This window comes from Macrobrachium nipponense, chromosome 4, assembly GCF_015104395.2.
Source record: "Macrobrachium nipponense isolate FS-2020 chromosome 4, ASM1510439v2, whole genome shotgun sequence".
NCBI lineage: Eukaryota > Metazoa > Arthropoda > Malacostraca > Decapoda > Palaemonidae > Macrobrachium > Macrobrachium nipponense.
This window is the reverse complement of record NC_061100.1, coordinates 124,896,401-124,917,465: the sequence shown is the minus strand read 5'-3', so window position 1 is coordinate 124,917,465 and position 21,065 is coordinate 124,896,401. Positions and strand designations below refer to the sequence as shown.

Here is a 21,065-nt window from a genome sequence, read left to right as displayed (position 1 = left end):
CTCTATGAACTGATATATGTTGTCAATTTAAAGATGGATTTAGAGTAATAGGTAAAAATGTTTCCGAGGCACTGAGTTTAACAAAAGCCAGTTAATATATATATATATATATATATATATATATATATATATATATATATATATATATATATATTACACATTACACATAAACAAAATAACTCGAGTATGTGAGTTAAAAATTGTAAGTACGCCAAAGGTTCTGGCAAGATAAAACAATAATGGCAACTTTTACAATTTGTTATTATTTTAAAATCCTATAATACTAGAATTCTGCAATGATGTACCACAGGTTACTTCAGAGTAAAGGAAAGTTATTTTTCATAAAATATGAAAGAGTAGATAGACAAGAAAATACTAACAATAATACTGAATGTAATTCAGGATATTAGAATCTTGACGTGCAGTATTGGTTACATTTGAGACAAGGAAGAGGAAGAATGTGGTGTAAAAAGAAGACACAAAAGCTGTAGTGTGAGCAAAACAGAGCCGAAAAATCAAGGAATCCTTCGAAATTACAGCATCTGTTTTATTCAAAGTTTCTACCTGGCCTCTCTAGTCTTTGACTACCTTTCACTTCTTTCTCTGCCTGTTCCTGTCTAGCTCTAAGAACATCATTAACTACACTAACACAACAAAGAGTAAGGAAAGGAGAAGTACAAACATAACTAAAAACGGAGGGAAATGTGTGAATAAGTACGTAACAGATGTTCGATTAAAAATCAGAGAATTTAGCAGAAAGGCAGAAAGATGAACGAGAAATTCTACTGTAGGGGCTACGGCTGCCCTTCCCTTCAATCGTGAACTATCTCCGCCACCGAGAGCAAATATTTGACTCAATTAAGAGGTCTAAAATTAATGCTGCAGTGGATATAGGATGGACAAAGATACCTCCGAAAAGAAAATGAATAAAATTATGCATTTTCCCTTCTGTAAGTATGTGCTCTCAATGACAGTCTGCAACATAGTCGTGATGCCGGTTATTTTTGGATGCATCTGCTTCGCCTGATAAAATTCCCCACCATCGCGCGGAGGCTTTTTTTTTTTTTTTTTTTTTTTTTTTATCTCTACTGGGAATAAGGGACAGCGATTTTCTTTGTTTTTAATGTTGTCACATCATTAGGAAAGTGTCAGTACCCCACTATGATGTCATAATTAATTTTCCTCGGTTTTTCAAAAATGTTCAGACAATTGTTTATACAATTTGCTATTGCAAATGTAATATTTCAATCATATAGCTTTGGCTTTAGTCCAATTTCAAGTGATGAGAGACAAAAGCATTTCCATTTTCATAATAATCTTTTCCACTCCTTTTTTGGCAAACGATCAAAAATGGGTTGCGTAATTATGCATGCAGGATAGAATATTGGAGCAGGTGCTATATTTCATAGCTTTCTTAGTTTTACACAATTGTCTGGATGAGAGTCCTAGTTTTAACTTAATTGAAAAAGACTTCTGATAGTAAGTAATTGAGGCAGTCTAAGTATGTATATTTTTTTTACGGCGGTAATAATTTGAATACGATTTTTTTATTTAGCCGTTCGCTTATAAATCTCACAATTAGTGTCAGTACATAAGAAAGAGACTTATAATCCTGACAGAACACAAACGTGCCAAAGGAGAGATGGCATACAAACACTAAAGAAACCGAAAAACTAATCAAATAAAACTAGACTTTTGAAATCGGACTCTAAGCTCTTCTAATTTATCTCTAACTACCATATCAAATCGATCGCCTCCAGTGAGGCGGCTTTCTTTATTTCTTTGTAGCGGAAGAAAGGTTGATAAACTGACTATTTTGCATACACAATCTGGGACTGCAACTAATACAAAAAGAGGGAAACATGTAATCTGCATAGATCCAGGAATTGTGTTTATTCCCAGAATGACGTATATATGCGAGACCATTCTTCACTGAGAGGATTATGAATCATCTGTTTGTAACCGAATGTTTCGTTGCAATTCGTCTTAGCTTTGTTTGAACTATATGTAGAAGTTTATCGAATTGTGACTCCAATTTGTATACAACTATTATTGATGAAAATGTGATCACGTTCACAAGGATCAAGCCAAACACGACATTAACTCTCTCAGTAAGCCTTCATCGGATAGAGTATCCATAAGTGATAAAGAGAACACAGATTAATAAAGAAATCCATATCATGCACTGGCCATAGATACCAAATGGGTAGAGATAAAGATACTAACCATCCAAACGGAAATACGCATTTGTCAACGGTGGAATCAACAACCGTTAAATCACTACGATGCCTTTCATCAGCGTAGATGGGAAATATTTCGTATTTCCTCGTGTGCAGATGACAGAAATCCGAGAATATCTTTGCTTCTGCATTAGTATACGTCAATGTTTCCATGTATTTTACAATATAAGGAGGCACATACTTTTTTTGTGTAATAGAGAAAAGGTACGAGTAAGATTTAAGATTTAAGTCATAGGATTCCCTCAGTAATGACTTAAGTACTTGGTGGCCTGTTACTTGTATTGATTCTCAGTCAGGGTGGATAAAGGCATGAGGCTAACAACACTGAGAACTTGGTAAAAACAATTAAATTGATATTAGAAAACTATCAGAGAGTCTAATAACAGGAGGAATCGAAGCATTAATTCTGAAATCGTTAACTCTTTTTTTTTAGGAAAGTTCCAAGGCTAATATCTAATCTTATGAGGAAAAATTACGCTCCTGTTTGCTTTAACGTCTTTCAAAATATTGCGATGCTCATTTTTCCTTATAGCGTTTTTTTGTCTCTTCCTCTTATTTGGCGTCCTACCCCCCATGTCAGCAATTTTCCTATTGGACGATAAGGTCAAAGTAATCAACCCTTCCAAATGCAGTATCAGCTGAAGATTAAACCGTTCTTTCACCATGAATTCTTCTGGTCTCTAGCTTAGAGGACGCACCAAATGGAATTGGCTGGTGGGCGTTATTGTGAACTTCTTTCACTATGAATTCTTCTGGTCTCCAAACTTAGAGGACGCACCAAATGGAATTGGCTTGTGGGCGTTATTGTGAACTTTACTTTCTGCAGTGTATTTACGAAGAAATACACTGCAGAAAGCAATGTTCACAATAACGCCCACAAGCCAATTCCATTTGGTGCCTCCTCTAAGTTTGGAGACCAGAAGAATTCATAGTGAAAGAACGGTTTAATCTTCAGCTGATACTGCATTTGGGAGGGTAGATTACTTTGACTTTATCGCCCAATAAGAAAATTGCTGACATAGGGGGTAGGACGCCAAATATGAGGAAGAGACAAAATGCTATAAAGAAAAATGAGCATCGCAATATTTTGAAAGACGTTAAAGCAAACAGGACCGCAGCTGAAAAACAATCATAGCGGGTTCCTCTGATACAAGGAAAACAAAGTCAAGACATTTTCCAAGTTCACGTGTGAAGATGAGATGTTTCATATTCCTGGAACTGGATGAACATTAGCAGAGTATTCTAAATGTGAGTAAACTACTCCTCCACTGAATACAAGAATACAGTGTATGTAATGTTTTGATAAACAGAGTAGCGAAAATATTAACGTGTGAATTGTCACCGGTCAGTAAAATGATCGCTAACACTGGCACAGTAGTGAAGCGACCAGGAACTGTAAGATATGACAAACTTTCTTTAAAAAAATGACAATGTTCGACTTCAGAATTGATGCTGTAACTATACCCAATCACATTTCTCTTAAGCTCTGCCGATTTAACGTGAAGGACATCACTGTTTTCGTTTCTTTGCGCTAATTTAGAATCTGTACAAGATGAATCTGTGAAGCTTGTTTAATTGTTATTTGTGCAGTGAATAAAATGGATGACACTAACCTTATTCAGAGCTTTTAAAACCAATGAAGGCAGTGCTGAAATTAGGAAAGGCCCATTTAAGCTCATTATTTTCAGTAAGTGAAATTGGCCTCGCCCAAGGAACAGATTTGTGGTGCGTCAAGTTTACATAGTTTATCCCGAGTGCTGGTAATTATAATGCAACTTATCAGTAAGATATTTTACGTTGAGTCTAAAAATATGCTCGAGAGCATATCTTAGTATATGCGAACGATAACATCACACTCAACAAATACCGTATCAAGACTTTATTTACATAACCACAAATCATAATTCAACTTAATAGCTATCAGCCCCCATAATAATACCATGGCATAGGCCTAGAGCCTTATGCTGATGCTACTTTGTAACTGATCGGCACTTAACTTTAAAGCCATAAAACCATATTCTTGTGATAGCAAATCTTAAAGTATTGCCAGTTCATATTCTGGAAACCTTAGCCGAATTTGTTAAACGTTTGAATTTTTGTAGTCTGTGAATACATAATGTTTCCTTGGCAGACCATAAGATATTTGCTGTTGCTATGATGTTAATAACTTTAAAAGATCAGAAACGTAAATGAGACCACCAAAGGCATAAACGTAACAATATATTCTTATTTGCAATATTTTCTCTCCATAAGGAATACATTAACATTGTAACACTGAATTGTAGCCTCTGTGTAAAAAAAGGAAAAGAAAAAAAAAAGGAACACCTAAGTCGGTTAGGTGTTCCTTAATGGAGGCGCAAAGATCTGTGTTCCTAGAACAAGCCGCTGTAGAGTATTTTACTTTAGCTCAATGAAGAAAACTGACAAGATGATAGAGAATTATGCTAATTTGAAGGAGTTTCAAAGACGCCATTCTGGAGCTACACTCACGAGTATTCTTAAAGTATAAGAAAGGATTCTTCCTTTTAAGGAATTGAAACGTGTAAATCAACCTTAGTTTGTGCTTTGAAGATTCCCTGGTGACAAGAAAGGGGCATTAGAGTAAATGGAATTCGCCTTCAATAAGTATATATGCAAATAAAGTCTCGTACAGTTTTGAGAAGAAAAATAACCACCAACCAAGAAAGTCAATAAACAAAACTCTAATCTCATAATATTACAGAAATAAAAGTTTAAACCGTAAGGAACTTTATCGACAGGATGGTACTTATAATATAACTCAGAAATTCATCTTACAACCGTACATCTTTTAAACTATCGAAACCACATTCGACTCAGCATCTAGATTTTAATTTCGACTTCAGGTTGAAGATAAATGAATCTTGGTGCAACAGTCAGGAGGCTATTTCGCAATCAGAAAGGAAAAGGAAATGGTTTCCTTGGAAAAAATATAATCCACTTTAAAGAAAGAAAGCTTTTCAACGAATTACACTAGGGCAATAAAAATGTACACAAATACGATAAACAATATCATAAATGAAAGTGAAGAAAAAGAGTCAGAAATCGTTTCCTGATTGTTCATACAAAGTTGTCTTCTCTCAGATGTGTGCATCTCGCTACAAAAGTGTCCTCTGACTCGGATCGGATCAGATAGAGGGGGAGATAGGATAGGATAGGATAAGGAAACCCCAAGAGTTCCTCGGAAGGAAGACAAGGTTTTTGAAGGGGGAATAGGGCAGCGAAAGGAAGGTAAAAGGAAGAGGGATAAAGAATGGGACAGACCCATTATGTCTTTAAGTACGTAGTATAATGTTTGTTATTTCCTGTGTTTCGTTGTGGCTCGAACTACTGTAGAATAATTATTATTTTATTTGTATCTATCTTTATTTTTATTTGCCTGGCAAAAGTTTTCAAAAATGAAGGCCCGCAAACGTATATGTAAGTTGCCATATTGGGTCCAAGAAATTTAATATTAGTCACAGTTGAAACCTTGTCAAGTTGTCAGCGCAGCTTGGCTCCCCGTTGTTTATTAAGTCATTAGTTCTCTAATACAGTCCCGCGGGGATGGGGAAACCTAATATACTCATCTAGCCTAAGCCCGGAAGAAACAACATAAAGAAGGAAGAGGGAATAAAAAAGTTTGGTGTAACCAGTGCGAAGGGATACATCCAACGTGAAAGATAGAAGCTTGTAATATTCAAGGAACACGGAAGCCAAAGGAAACTGAAAAATATAAAGAATTCAGAAGTTTAGTTGATCTTAAGACATCATTTAGTTATGATTATCGAAAATTGTTACATTGGGTATTTTCCTCTAAACCGAAGTCCCAACAGCGTTCGTAAATAGGAATATATGTGTAGAAGTTTCTAATATCATAGTTTATAATAAAAAGCACCGTACAATCCCTTCCTGGAATACTTCTGGAAATTTATCTGTACACAGCTGCACGCTATGCACAGGCGCTGTTGCTGCCCATCTGCTTTTTAGCTTCTTTTCGAAATTTTCTTTCACTCTTTACTTACAAATCTCTGCCTTATGCGCCATAACCCCGTCGCTACCAAAATAAATAAATAGATGGATCATTTTCGAAGCCTCTGACACACCGTTTTATTAGAGTCAAGTAGCCGTTTCGATCATGTGCTTCGCACAAGTCATCGCCATCATTTCACTGTCACCCAAGAAAGAAAACCAGGCGCAGGAAATGATTACATTTCCCGTCTTCCCGAAATGGGCGGCAGACTTCCGTCCGTGGGTGGAAACGACGTCCATCACCTCTTTAGAGTAGATAAACTGTGAATATTGCTTGTATCGTTACATCTTGTAAATTCGACCTGTTTATTGATTGTGATAAGGATATGTACCATAAAATCTTGCAAATTTTGGAATAGGATCAAGAAACATTACAGTAGGAATTCTCAGACGCCCTTTGCCATGGTAAGTGTTCCGTTGAGCTTTACATCTAAACCGTGCATGGGCATTATGGGTACATGTAGATTAATCTCCACAGACTCACTAGTAATTAGATACTATCAGTAAAGGTGGAAACATCAACCTACATTCTGCTGGTAATTTATAGGTGTTGCCTGTATGAATTGATAACTAATAGACATTTAGATAAGAGCTAGCTCGTCTGTCTGTAGATTGTTCACTGATGTGATGACAAAAGTAATTAGAATGTTTGTGCATGAACTTTAAAGTAGTTGTAGTTGTAGATGGCTCGGTAGCTGTCGGGTCTTTATATTAACATTCTCATTCGTATGTAGATGACTTACGTCCTTTTTTTTTTCAATATTTTGATAATAAATTGTGACATATTCCTGTAGCGTATTATCACTGTAATCATACTGGAAGATTAGGCCTGATATTAGGAAGAAAATAATGATGAGTTAAAAAAGAAAAGAAAGGTTAACAATCGTTCTGGAGCATTTTTCTTACTATTGTTCGCAAACAGTTTACACCCTTTTTCATTGGATATAACATATCTTTTAAGTATAATATGCATTTCCATCAATTTCTGGACACAGGACTAAAAAGATCTTCAGGTATTCTTTTTGTCATGCCGATATTTCTTGCTGTTATTTCTATTCCATAGAATATCGAACAAAGTTTCCCACAAAGTGTCGAGCAGTATTGAAATTATAATTTACCTATGTGATTGTTTGTGTGCGTGTATGTGTGTGTGTGTGTGTGTGTATGTGTGAGAGAGAGAGAGAGAGTGACGATCATAAAAGTAGATCTAGCGCTTCAGATCATCTAGATTTGATTGTGCAAATAGTGTTTCTTTTTCCCCAAAGTGATATTAACCGTAACGAAAACATCGAATTACAAGACGACAAATATCCCTTCCAACCAAAGCAAAGGACTAATTCGATATGAATACAGCCGTCCCAGGACGGGACACAAAACACCAGCCGAAGCATTTGGCTCGTTAGCCCTGTTAGTCTCTTCAGAATTCTTCTTGCCGCTCTGTTATTATAGCTAATCTTAGAACCTGCAGTGCCACTTTAAGTTCTGTATTTTTGGATCTACCTTCACGCTGGCAATAGATCCCGCTTTATATATACACTGGGGCCCTTTGAAGTATCGCGCGTTTAGTAGACGAATGGACCGTTGACTTCGCTCTCAACAGTAGCCCCCTTTATGAGGAAATGAAAAGTTGGGGGTGTCCTGCTGCTATTACTATGGCTCCATCAACCATTACTGTTCATGGTGTGCATGCAACTTACGTTGTCAAATACCACCGTTTTAGAAGGTTAAATAGATAAATGAGCTTCACGCATGTTAGATTTCACAATCCCATATATCTTTGATGGCATTCGAAAGAATGTTTTTTTTCCTTTCACAAAGCCTACATATCTGAGATTGTTTCTAACTCTTGCGTGCTTCTCATAACGGAGATTTCTCCATTCTCATGAATCACTTGAGAAGAAAATGTTTAAAATCGGCTCTTCCGGGGAATTTGGCGACGACGCAAGTATGTCTCTACAGGGCTCCCACGAAAGAGACTCGTGTAAACTAACCCCATCTTTTTTGAAAGGTTTTTAAAGTATACCAACCATTAATGACCTTTTTTGGGTAAGATGGATTAACATTATGTCCAAACACTGGCTATGCGCAAGGTACAAAGTCACACACAATCATTCGAAGCCTTGAACTGATTCTTACTAAGCGATTAATTCAAAATGGTTGAGAAAGACAATGCGAGCTAGACCATACTCTTTCGTAAGTGGATTTGGCAATGGTGGGGTACTTTTTTTTTTAATGTTCATTAGATCTGCTCCACTGTTCCTTCTCCGAACCACTTGCAATTTCCGCCGGCATTTCTCTCCTACATCAGTGCATTAATCGTAACAAGAATGGAATTTGTGTGTCATTAATTTTGTCTTATTTTGTGAGCAACAGTAGACTGTGAAACTTGAGGACGACTGTTATTGGCGTAGCACACCGACGCGGGACGAAGCAAATCTAAGGAATACCGACAGGGTAGTTCGTCTCTCTGGTGGTGTCATAAGAGAAACGGTAGGGTGAACATCAAATAGAAACTTAGATCCTTTTTTAATGATAATCTCCCGTTTACTGAGAATAAATAAAATGAAAACAATAAAGTTCTGGTAAAGTGAATGCTCATACTTATTTTAACAAAGAAGAAAAAATTGGCAGCTTATATTTGGCATCCTGCAAAAGCTGGGGTTGGCTCCATAATATTATACCAGAGAAGAAAATGAGAGAGAGAGAGAGAGAGAGAGAGAGAGAGAGAGAGAGAGAGAGAGAGAGAGAGAGAGAGAGAGAGAATTGTCTTTGGCAACACCAAAATTAAATTACGACATAGAGAAAGTCACGGTTGCCAGGTTGCAATGAGATATCCTTTGGAGGCTAAAAAAATGAGAGGAAGAAATCTCCCAAGTTCTGTTATATAGAGTTAATAGCTCGTCAGTCGTAGACAAGCTCTAACAGGCTATAATATGTTACATAAGTCATGTAAAATACAGAAACATCACATAGCAACTTTATGAAAAACACGGGACTTTATTTATGAGTGTAAGTACAATCACACAAACAGAATACCCATATACAAAGCACAAGTTATTTTGTTTCATCTGAAGTTCCCCTTCGTTCTAACACCCATGCGAATTCTAACATGTCTTTCTGAGCAGTCATTCATATCCTGTTTCATATATTAATTTAATAATGCTAAATGCAGACAGAGGTCGATAGCACAGGTAACCTATTGACCTCAATTCTGCTAAGAAGACTGGAACAAAGCCAGTAGGAAAATGATAGGCCTTCCTCTTAACGAATGAAAGATTGTCTTATCGCCCTGAATGTCTCACAGCCAACTTCAAGCTTTCGTAGCTCTCTGGTTTTCCTCATCACTGCTGACTACTCGTGTCGCACTGTTCTTACTGCTCACTTTGCATTATTTCTTTCATCCTGAACTTCATTACTTATATAATATGAGCTCTGCTCAACATTTACGTTTCACTTTATTTCCACTACTTTAGGGCAAAGATTCGGTCACTTCTACTGGATTAACACCTCACCTTCCTACAAAAGCTTTCTGCTTTTGAATGGATGACAATTTAGCTGTGAAAATTTCTTAGCTGTGAAGATCATAAAATGAGCATGTAACAACAAATCCCACCTACACAACTCTGGTTTCCTGTGAAGAACAAACAAACATAGCTTTCATCCATCCATGAAATTCACCTTTCTGAGAAACTATATTTCCAGTTCGGTCCCCTTTCTAATCTGATGCTGTTCTCTAATTAAACAAAATACAAATGTCTTTTCCAAGTCAATCCTCAAGGTGAGATTTCAAATGACACATCTCTCGCGATTTTCGTCAGAATCACAGCGGTCCTTTTGTTATCTTGAAGTGTCACAGAATCTGGCAAATTCTAATAACCATTGATTACTTTTATTTCCTATAAGGAGACTTGTGAGTCATTTCTTCTCCACTAAAGCTTTTTCGTGATGTTATCCAAGTTCATTTCCTAAGAATGACAACAAATTGCTTGAAAAGAATATCTGCCTCGGCCTTCCCTACTACCATCAAAATGAGAAACAAATATTGCAATGGTATAGAGATAGTATACATATAATATACATATAGAACCATTAAATTTATATTTGCTTTTAGATGAATTTGCGAACCCCTGGGTGTGTCTAAGGATCTAAGATCAACTAAAAAAATTGTTAGCCAAGCACATAACCACTCCTGAATACAGGTGTTACACAATATATGGAATAATGGAAATCAGGTGGAGTGTTTCTACAGTAGGTGGCAAAGGGTCACAATGAAGCCGATAGACAACGAATGGAGGCGATGGAGGTATACAATTTATTTCCGTATTTCCATTTTAATCGATTCCCACACTTATAATTAAATGAATCTGATGCAGTTGAACTGTTATTCATTCAAAGATATAAAGAATTTTAGTAAGTAAAGCTATTCTTATTGACCGTCGGTTGTCTTTGTGAAATGATAATTTATTCATAGAGTGATGCTGCTAATGGCACTGGTAGAGAATGGACCCTTATTTTTTGGAAACAAAATCTAGTTGTCTCTGATTTTCAAATGTCTAGATAGTTGTAATGCAACGAACGTTAGGACTGGAAACTCGACCGCTGTGATTATCAACATTACAGTCAAAATGAGTGTACATTCATGTAAAAAAAATCGCAGGCCGTGAATTCAGTTTCCTTGTGTGAATAATAAAACGATGAAAATTGTGGTAAAATAGAAAAAATCGGTACGGTAAAAAAAAAAAAAAAAAAAAAGCAGAACAGGTGTTGAGAAATGTCGGAAGTGATGAGGCAATTCGCTTCTTTGTTGTATCACACCGAAATCTAGGTCTTCTCCAATCTTCTTGCAAGTGACACCCATCTTGCTTTTTAGTGGCCCAATCACCAGTCTTCTTTTTAAGGAAGTGTCATAAACATGTCATTTCCTTTCACTCTCCAGAAACCGTGTTCACCTCTTCTTTATCTCCGTGTGTCGACGAGGACACAACGAGGGCGAACTTGAAAGGATGGAGGAGGATTAATAAAGCCTTAGACCGGCCTCCTGATCGCGCCTTTATCTGTATGCATTGGGTTTCCGGGAGAGCTCATTTAGTTTGACTATAATCCCCATTTACATTCACCCTTCTGGATGCGCTGTTGGGATGAACGGTGGATAGTTTGTTGGTGTTTATGTCTGCTCGTCGCTCTGCCTTAGTTTGCAACTATTTTTCAGTGTCTTTGGCTTCTGCTGGACTGTCTGGTTTGTAGACTCTTGGAACTGTATGAACCGTTTTGCAGCGTTAAGTTTTTATTACTTTTGCAATAAATATTTTCAAAGGTATCAAACATTTATGTCATTTGTGGGCACAGTTATCATTTCTAAAGCTCGATATATATAAAGTTGTATGATGAATACATAGGTATGTGAATATATAATTGTCTTTCTATCCACATAAGTGAAAGTTTTCGATGATTGGATTCTGTTGTTTCCGCTGTCCATCTTCCACTTGATGTATTTTAGTGTTTGGCGACAAATGCTGACACACAAAAGTCCAATTTCTTCTTCTCTTCTAGTTTCTTAAAGAAATACTAAACATTTAGACCAGCTGATTTGATTAAGATATGCTCTTTTAACAGAAATTGCAGTAAAAGCCTGTTAACAGTCTAACGAAAGCTACATTACGTCACGTAGTAATCGAGGTCACAGGCATTATGTCAAGGCGTACACGTGGTCTTCTTAAGCGATTTGCGACTTATCTCTAATTCGACGAGGCAAGGAAAGGAAGGAAAGGGTGTATGACAAAGGAAGAGATGGAAACTGTGGCTTAATGTCAGAAGTGGTCACGAATTCGAATACATCTATTGGGATTTCTCTTACAGAAGACTTTCAAGTCTATTCCTTTTATCAAAAATACCTGTCTGTAAAGTTTAAGATGAGATTCCTAGACACATATAACATAAAAAAAAACCTCGAACTTCAATGGAATATCAAGTATTGCCATTTTCATTGTTCTATTCATGTTTTCTTTACATTCTGAATGCAATTAACCAGTTGGGCGAGTACCTCTGTCCATATAGAGCCGAGGACTGAGATGCAGGAGCAAAAATGGGGAAAGGAAAGAATAATAAATATATCTCTCGCAAATCTCCAGATGGAGAGTACTTATATATCCAATACAGCTAGAGCATAACGTTTTCGTATGTTGAAGAGATGTTGAGGACGTTAAGGGGTAAAAGAGAATGCAAATTACTGAGCAAAGGTATCTCCGCATTATTTGCATGCAATCGTGCGTTTGTACTTCCATTTAAGTGCTGCAAGGAGAATCAGTATGGAATGACAGTGGGGCTCTTATGGTAATATATGTGGGCTCCGTTTCAATACCTCACCTTCCAAGAACTTAGTCGTCTCTTCACCTACGATAAACAAACGAGTTCATTGCGTGAAAGTGGACTGCAGCTTGTGCATTTGTCACTATTTCATAATAACATTGTTCACAAAGAAAGTCAGCCAGGTATATACTTAGTGGTAAACAAACAAGCTCCCTAAATACAAGAAAGAATGACGTAACCCGGTCATGACTAAGGGCTGCTCTGTTCTTTTCAATTTCCGAGTGGCCCTTCAGGCAACAGCCACGCCGCCATGAAGGGAAGCCTTTGAGTGATTTTGGTTATCGTACTTCTGTTCAGGCAGGACTTTTTTTTTCTGAATTTTTAAGCGAGTTACATTCGATATCTTCTCCCCGCAAATTGTTACTCGAGGATTTTTTTTTTTTCTTGTAGGCTGGCTTCTTGTCTTCAAGGTTTCGTATCAATTAGTCATTGTTTAAAAACTGAATGCCCGCATATCCATGTTTCTGGAACATCGTCCTAAACGAAAATCCCTTATGCCAAGTTTGAACTAAAATGAATAAATAATGACAGGTATAAAGCTTACCTACAAGCTACTGAAACAGGCCGTGAAACATTCTCGTGTGACACCGCCTTTAATTTTTTTAGTGTTAAATAGACTTCACTCACGTCTCTTATAATACGAAAAGATCTTGACAGGGGCTCTTGAACTGTTCTCTGCTGGTGACTGAATATCTGTTTAGTTTTCCTCTTGGCCTACAAGACCATAAAGCTGGCCTGTTACCCTAGATGTAAATTAAAGGAATTCGAATACTATTTATTGATAGATTTTTTAATTGATTGCGAATATTACTAGAAATGTCTGTTGAATGCTATGTCATGAATGCGGAACTGTAACACAGCACTGATCCCACACAATAAGAAAATAAAGTATAATATAATATATCCACATATCCCACAGGTGAAACATTTTTCACCTGTGGATATGTGTGATAAAGGAATCAAATGCTAAAGTGATTTATTATAATCATATATTATATATGGTATATATTATATATTAATATATATTTTAATTATTATTATAAATATATATAGATATATATATATATATATATATATATATATATATAAAGTATCAGCGTATCAGCATCACTACGTTATCATGCTCTCGGTCCACTATAATACACTTAATGAGGTCAGCATTGTAAACAACAGGAAGATCACAGATCATTATTCTAAATAAGAGAATAGGAGAAATGTGAAAAATGGTTCAATCCAAATTGGATGAATGTATAGTTCTTGTGCATTACTCCCTCAAGTATGTAACTCACTGTCTATTCTTTACCAACGTTATTGGTGAGATTTATAAGCGAAGAGACGGATTCTTTTAAACAATAAAACTACATTCCAAACAACATTTTTCTTCACTGCAGTCTTAAACAACACAAGTTGTTGAAAAGAGAATGTATTCTGTTATATGAATGTAGAAAATATTGTATTACGAACAAATTTTCTGCCATTGTAGCTATCAGATATTGTCAGTTACATAAGGCTGACTATTCGAATTTACTTCTTGTTAAAAAATCCTCAATCATAACAAAAGGGAAAGTTATGGGAATGGATTCGGTATCCCAGCGTTTGTTACGCCTTGCGTTTATGCACAACAAGGACGCTTTCATTTCATTTCGTTATGCTTGATGAAGGAACGCTCGCGCGGTGTGATATCGCTTGGTGCAATAATCATTTGCATTTTTCGCCTCTTCCTAACATTGTACTTCGATTACCGTTATCTTATAATGACAATATTTTGAATGCACCTGAAACTGCCTGGGACAATAACAAGTATGTCAGTTCACTGGCGGACAACGCTTTGGCACATTATATTATGGTTGTAAATCTAAACCGTCCTACTGAACCTTTTGCTGCTGCGATGTTATATCAAAATGACCGGCATTGTCCCAATACAGTTGTCTAAAGGAAGTATGTTAAACATAGTAAAAATATATACAATAAAATCATCAAAATGATAAATCAAAATAACTAATCAATGAATTAAAACATTAAAATTTCATATTTTTTCATTCTATGTTTCCCATTCTATATATTTTGCTCGTCACTGTATGGCCTTACGTGTGTGTGTGTGTGCGTGTATGAGAGAGAGAGAGAGAGAGAGAGAGAGAGAGAGAGAGAGAGAGAGAGAGAGAACATAATCTGATTCCACCTCTTTGTCCGCAGTGACGGTTCCTCCACTTCTGGAAGCCCAACCACCTAAGGGGGAGGTCCTATTCACGGTCAATCACGATCCCGACCAAGATCCAGATCCGTTCACGCTGCCCTGCAAAGCCAAAGCACTCCCAGCCCCCAGGTAAGCAACCCATAGCGGCCCAGAATTGAAGCCCATTATTATAGTTTATATTTTTCAACCCTAAGGTGAGGGAAGCGGCACAATAGCTCAACGTCTTTTTTGAAGCTTAGCTTTTCTTCCTCTATTTTCTGGGCCGCTTTCTCCCCTTTTTGCTTTAGGGCAAAGGTGGGAACGTTATATTCATTAAGTCTATCCCTCTCGCCTGCTTTGAAGCCCTTGGTAAGTTGAGTTATACAAAAGGTTTACCGCTTCATTCATATTTCGAAGGGTTCCGGGAAAACACACAATGTGGGTGAGTGAACATTATCTACTGTTGTTTTATTTTCGACACAGTCACAAAATAAGATGCAATCTTATATATACTAAACATGTAAATGTAAAGGAACAATGTAAACAATATGACATATTTCTTTTCGTCTGCACCACATCCATGAACAATCAAGCCCCATGAGTGTCAAATTCTTTTCAGGTCCCCAAAAATATTTTTTGTAACCTCTACGGTGATAATTCATTTGTTCTAACTAAGCTGAGCATATATATACATATGTATGTATATGTGTATGTCTATATATATATATATATATTATATATATATATATATATATATATATATATATATATATATAATATATCCCAGCATATATTTTTTTCTCCTGGGAGTGTCTGGCACTAAAAGGGTAAAGTCTTTTGGTTCCTAATATGCCTTTGCAGATGAGGTTGCTAATCCCATGCCACCTTCTTAACTTCAGTTGACTGAGTTACCCATTCCCAACTGGGTCGATCGGTGGGTACCACCCTAAGACTATCTATCTATCTATCTATTTATCTATCTATCTATCTAATTCATTTGATAATTTATGATAAATAAGAATAAAAATGCTATTGCGTTAACAAGTTGCCAATATTTTCTTTGCGAATCACAGGCAATTTTTCTCAAGCAAAATATCTAAAAATTATGGTTTTCTTTCCGCTAATATTCGAGTTAAACTGATATTTTGTATTTTATTAATGAAATTTATGGGTAGATTATTCACGTTGATTGTGCTTGTCACTGAAGAAAAGCAGAGTTGATTCAAGTTTAAAATTAAGGAAGGCGTAGAATCAGCCAAGGAATGATTCATATAATGGATAAAAAAGTTAGGTTTGCCCGTATTAGAAATGATTCATCAGTAGAAAAAACTTGGAATGAATGGATGTGTTACTAAACCACTCCTTTGTGGATCAGAAAGTTTGGTTGTTAAGCGTGCACGCATGAACGTAGGGCTGTTCCTCATAAATGAATTCATATAGGTAGAATTCAATAAAAAAAAAAATCTATGTATAAAGACACAAAAGTATGAAAGCATAATTTACAAAGCATGTGATATTAATTATTAATGAAGGGAACACAAATTGGTAGCGCAGAAATAATTCTGTCTGCCAATGACGATGCGAATAACTGCAATAGGTGAAAATGACTTCATAATGGGCTGAGATAATATGCCTGTTCACTATGAGTGAGAGCAGATAAAACGAGGAAAAGATTTTAAGAACTGCAACAATGGGAAAAGATCTACATAAATATTTGACCTACAGAATGCCTGAACAAAGGAAGTTAGTGTAGTGAATGAGAAGTGCAAAAGATAATACGGGATAGGTATGAAAGGGATCCTATATAAAAAAGGCATTCTGAAAATGAACAATTCTCGCAGATGCTTAAAATGTCAGGAATTGTAGAGAGACTGTCATCAAGCAACCGTAACTCTGATACAGCGTATACCTACAGTCTAAATATCGAGTGACTGTTTTTCTTTCAGTCTTTCTTATCGAGTATCTTTCATGGATAAACAATTTGCTAAACACTAACTATATGTTTTGTGTTGCTATATTTCGAGGCGATGCACATTTAGTAATAGAATCACCGTATTAACAGAATCTCGTCAACTTGTAGTCAAAATACCCTAGCGTTTGGTTACCTTTAGGTAATCCTCGTCTGACCTTTCAACAAAAGGTCAAAATCCCTGGCAGAATCAAGTCTAAACACAGGCATTACGCAGCGCGAGGGAGAGAGGCATTTACCCTAGGTAACAAATACAGGAAAATCTTGCCAAAATTGAGAGATGCAAATTCTGGATGACCTTGATGATTTTACTGCAAAAATGATGCATGGGTAATTGAAACTGCCTTATGGTTTTACGGTGCATGTCCCGAGTTCAATTCCAAATCCGCTGCTTTTTCTTTGCGAGGCATTTTTGAAAGAGTAATCTCTACGAAGTGTTTTCAATGGATGGAATCTTGACCCATAGATACTCTCTCTCTCTCTCTCTCTCTCTCTCTCTCTCTCTATATATATATATATATATATATATATATATATATATATATATATATATATATATATATATATATATAGGGGGCCGGAAAATGAAATTAGTTTTCTGTTCTTTCTGTTATAGCTTCGTCATGGGCATGATCTATTCTAATTTGACGGACTTGGAAAGTTTCATCGCTTGCCACTTTGCGTGGATCCAGATGTTATCTTCTTGTTTGATAACAGTGAGCGAACTTTACATTTGATTTGACTATAACTTCAATTTTTATTTGCGGCATGCATCTTTTCTTTCACTGAGGATTAAAGTATAATGTACATGTTCTTTATACAATAGCAACGAATTAGGCTCATTTAATTATCTATATATACGGATGAGTATTCACATAGATACACACCCATATATATATAATTTATATATATATATATATATTATATATATATATATATATATTATATATATATATATATATATATATATATATATATATATATATTTACATATATCTATTTATGTATATTATATATATATATATATATATATATATATATATATGTGTGTGTGTGTGTGTGTGTGTGTGTGTGTGTGTGTGTGTAAACTCATTTATATATTTATACATCCTTATAGTGTTCTCAGTATGTTACTAGCTTTGAAAAGTGATTTAGTGAAGGTGAGATGGGGAATTATATTTCCATACTCAGGAATTAGATAAGATTTTTTTTTTTTTTGTTCGACGTATCTTGTCATAAGGATTTTTTTTTTTTTAATGAAGAGTTATCAAAAGATACGATTGTTAATGTCCCAGAGGGCGCATCTCTGTGAGGCCACACCCTTTGTATTGCTAGGGGGCCTCGATTAGGGTCATGTTGTAAGGGCTATATATTCCCTATTAATTTACTTCATAGATCTTATTATGATAGGCCAGTTCATTTTTTCGCTTATTTATTGTTCATAATACGAGAAGTAATTTCCCATAAGACAAAGATTCTCCAGTTTGTGTTAAGCTTCTAATCATGTTGCATTACAGAATTATCCTGAATGACTGACATCTTTCAATTTGCACTGTGAATCTCATTACGAGAGATAAATCCCTTTTCAGAGATAAGCAAGGGTATACTGGGAATTAAGTAAATTATTTTGATAGGGTTCGAATACACTGCAGTTTCTGAATAACCAAAAATTATGGCCTCACATCAGTAGGTAGACAAGTAGTTGTCCAAAAACAGAAATTATCCCTCCTTTGTGCAAGGAAGGTGGCTAGACATGGAATTACCATAGTAAAAAAAATAATATAAAAAACTACAAGGAAATGGACTGATGCAAAACTTTAGACAAACAGAAATAATATACTTAACTGAAGTAATGGTCTATGTGAACGGAATTTAACAGATAAAATGGTTATTAAACAAAACTATAAAAAGCACATTTAAACATAACATTAAAATGACTTCAAAAGTGTTCGGTCGACAACAAATTTTATCAAGATACGAGAGGATGATAGGGAGCAAGTATTTAAGAAAACTCCATTTGAAATATAACCGAACAGTAACCCATTAGTAGAATACACAGAAGAGTCAAAACGGCGTACATATATTAATTCAGAATTGTTATGCTGTGCGCAATAATATGGCTCGCTCCCAGGAGGCGACTCAGGCAGCCTCTGAATCTGGTGCAATATTAATTGAATGAGATAAACATTATATTAGTTCATTCGCTTTCACCCTAATGGTTATTGCACGTCAGTTATTCATCTTCCTTCATTGTTCTCTTGAGAGACTGATGATGGCCAATGTGCATTACATCCTTTCAGTCAGTGATATAATGTTGCGTATGAAAACGTTTGTGCTAGTTTGCGTGCTCGCATGTGCGCCTCCATCATTCTTTTAGAGGCAAATGCCAATGGGATGGGCCACCCAATGTCCTTGCCTAACTAACGCCTGGAGTAAATCGGAAAAAGGGAAAGGAAGAAAGGAAGGTGCCTGGACCACGAAGAGAGCGATAGACCTTTCTGCCTTCTGAAGGAACGAAGAAACAGATGGAAGATTTCAAAGCTTGGAAGCAGATGAGTAGCTGGACCATGAAATATAAGGATAACTGATTTCTCTTTTGCATGGAAGTGTAACTGTATACGTGTATACATAAGATAAACGTGCAGAGACATGTATAATGAGACACTGACTCATTTGTGGTGCCCTCACAGATCTAAAAACACGTCACATCCAAAACTGCCGTAAGGGATTTGAGTCTCGTTGGGTTCAAAAGGATTTTGATATTGCTTTTGGCTTCCTCAGCCTTCAAAATTTATTTTATCGATAAAGTTTTGAACCCAGATTTTGGGGTTATGTGTACCTAGTCTCCTTCTCCTTCACAATTACTGACGCAACCAAGCAGCTGAATTGATATTGATAGTATTTTTTGGAAAGTTTACAGCTACCTTTTCATGTGGATCATGCTATCATTCTGACGATAAGTAACTTTCAAATCTCTCTCTCTCTCTCTCTCTCGTTGGAATTTAGCGCTATACGAGGAGAGAAAATGACACGAGTCGGTTACTGTCTTTCCCAGTGCTACTATGCTTTTGAATTCCCTTACTTAAGTTTGTTCTAACTTATACCCCGAGCTGGTCTAGATAAGTAGGCGAGATGGCCGTCCCATAAACCCATAAATAAAGAAAAAAAAGGAGAGAGAGAGAAAAAAAACAAGGTTGTTGTTGTCTCCAACATTAGAGGTATTTTCATCTCGCCAACCAAAGAAAGGAGAACTGTAAACTGAAATTGTAGCACTTGGAAAAACGAGTGGGAGAGAAAAAAAATGGAAATGGAGCGGATAGGTAAAAAGTAAATTAGAAGTGAAATTTTGCTTTCGCAATTTCAAATCAAGTCAATTAAACCGAGGCTGGTCCGTGCTGCTGCCGCCGCAATTCAAGCTTGAAAATCCGACTCCCATTTATGCAGAGGCTCACATTTTCCTCCGCCATTTTCCCTCGCAATGGCGGCATTAGTCAGGATTTTTACACTTCAATATTTGCGAGATACACAATATATATAAGCTTTGTCTCATATCAGGAAAGAACGCCAGCTATCCTTACCTGTATTACCAGACTGTAAACAAACACACACACACATATATACAGATATTATATGCATACATACATACAGTGTGTGTTTACGTGATTTTGTTTGCGCCTAGTGTATTTCCATGCACATAATAGTCTCAGAAAAACTTCATCCCTTACACTCCATATTTACCAACTTTGATCGTGTGTCTATTTCTCTCCGTTAGTGATGCTTTTTGTATTGATCTAATTGCTGGTATTTGCGTGGGTGACGCAAGAGCAATGATAAATCGGAGCACATTCTCCTGTTTCTTAAGATTAGGAATGAGAGAGCGTAATAAAGTATAGCTGGTATACGAGTAATAGCAATTATTTCGAACCAAATGAAAGATCTTGGTCTCACAAAGTGTTGAAAGACGAAACTTTAGAAGGTAATAAAAGGCGAAAAAGTGTGAACGCGGTCAAAGTGGAAAAAGAAACAAGCTACGAGTTTTACACTCCAAAAGTTAATTTGCCACCAGCAAAAGATCCGTGATCTTTTCATTAAACATCCACGTTATCCGATCTCCCGTTGAAGTATTTTATCTTCCACAGCTTCCTTTCAAAGTTTGGGTCGGAATGAGACGGTGCCGGGAATCTTTTGGGGAAAGTAAAACCTTATCGGACTTTTACATTGGAAATTACCTTTCATATCAGTATGAACTAGGTGAATTAAAATCCATAAATTAAATGAACTCAGGAAG

General features: G+C 36.2%; 1 protein-coding gene and 1 long non-coding RNA gene across 22 annotated transcripts in view; one reads left to right on the top strand and one right to left on the bottom strand.

Moving 5' to 3' along the window:
* The window catches only part of LOC135211127 (neuroglian-like), a 318,561-nt gene that overhangs the window by 191,330 nt on the left and 106,166 nt on the right, over positions 1–21,065 (top strand). For all 20 annotated transcript variants that reach the window (XM_064244261.1, XM_064244257.1, XM_064244256.1 and 17 more), the window contains one exon: positions 14,829–14,958. In XM_064244261.1, the coding sequence (XP_064100331.1) occupies positions 14,829–14,958 (130 nt within the window). The remainder of the gene's footprint in view (positions 1–14,828; positions 14,959–21,065) is intronic.
* LOC135211130 (uncharacterized) overlaps positions 1–21,065 on the bottom strand; it is a 269,153-nt gene that overhangs the window by 232,681 nt on the left and 15,407 nt on the right. The window lies entirely within an intron of this gene.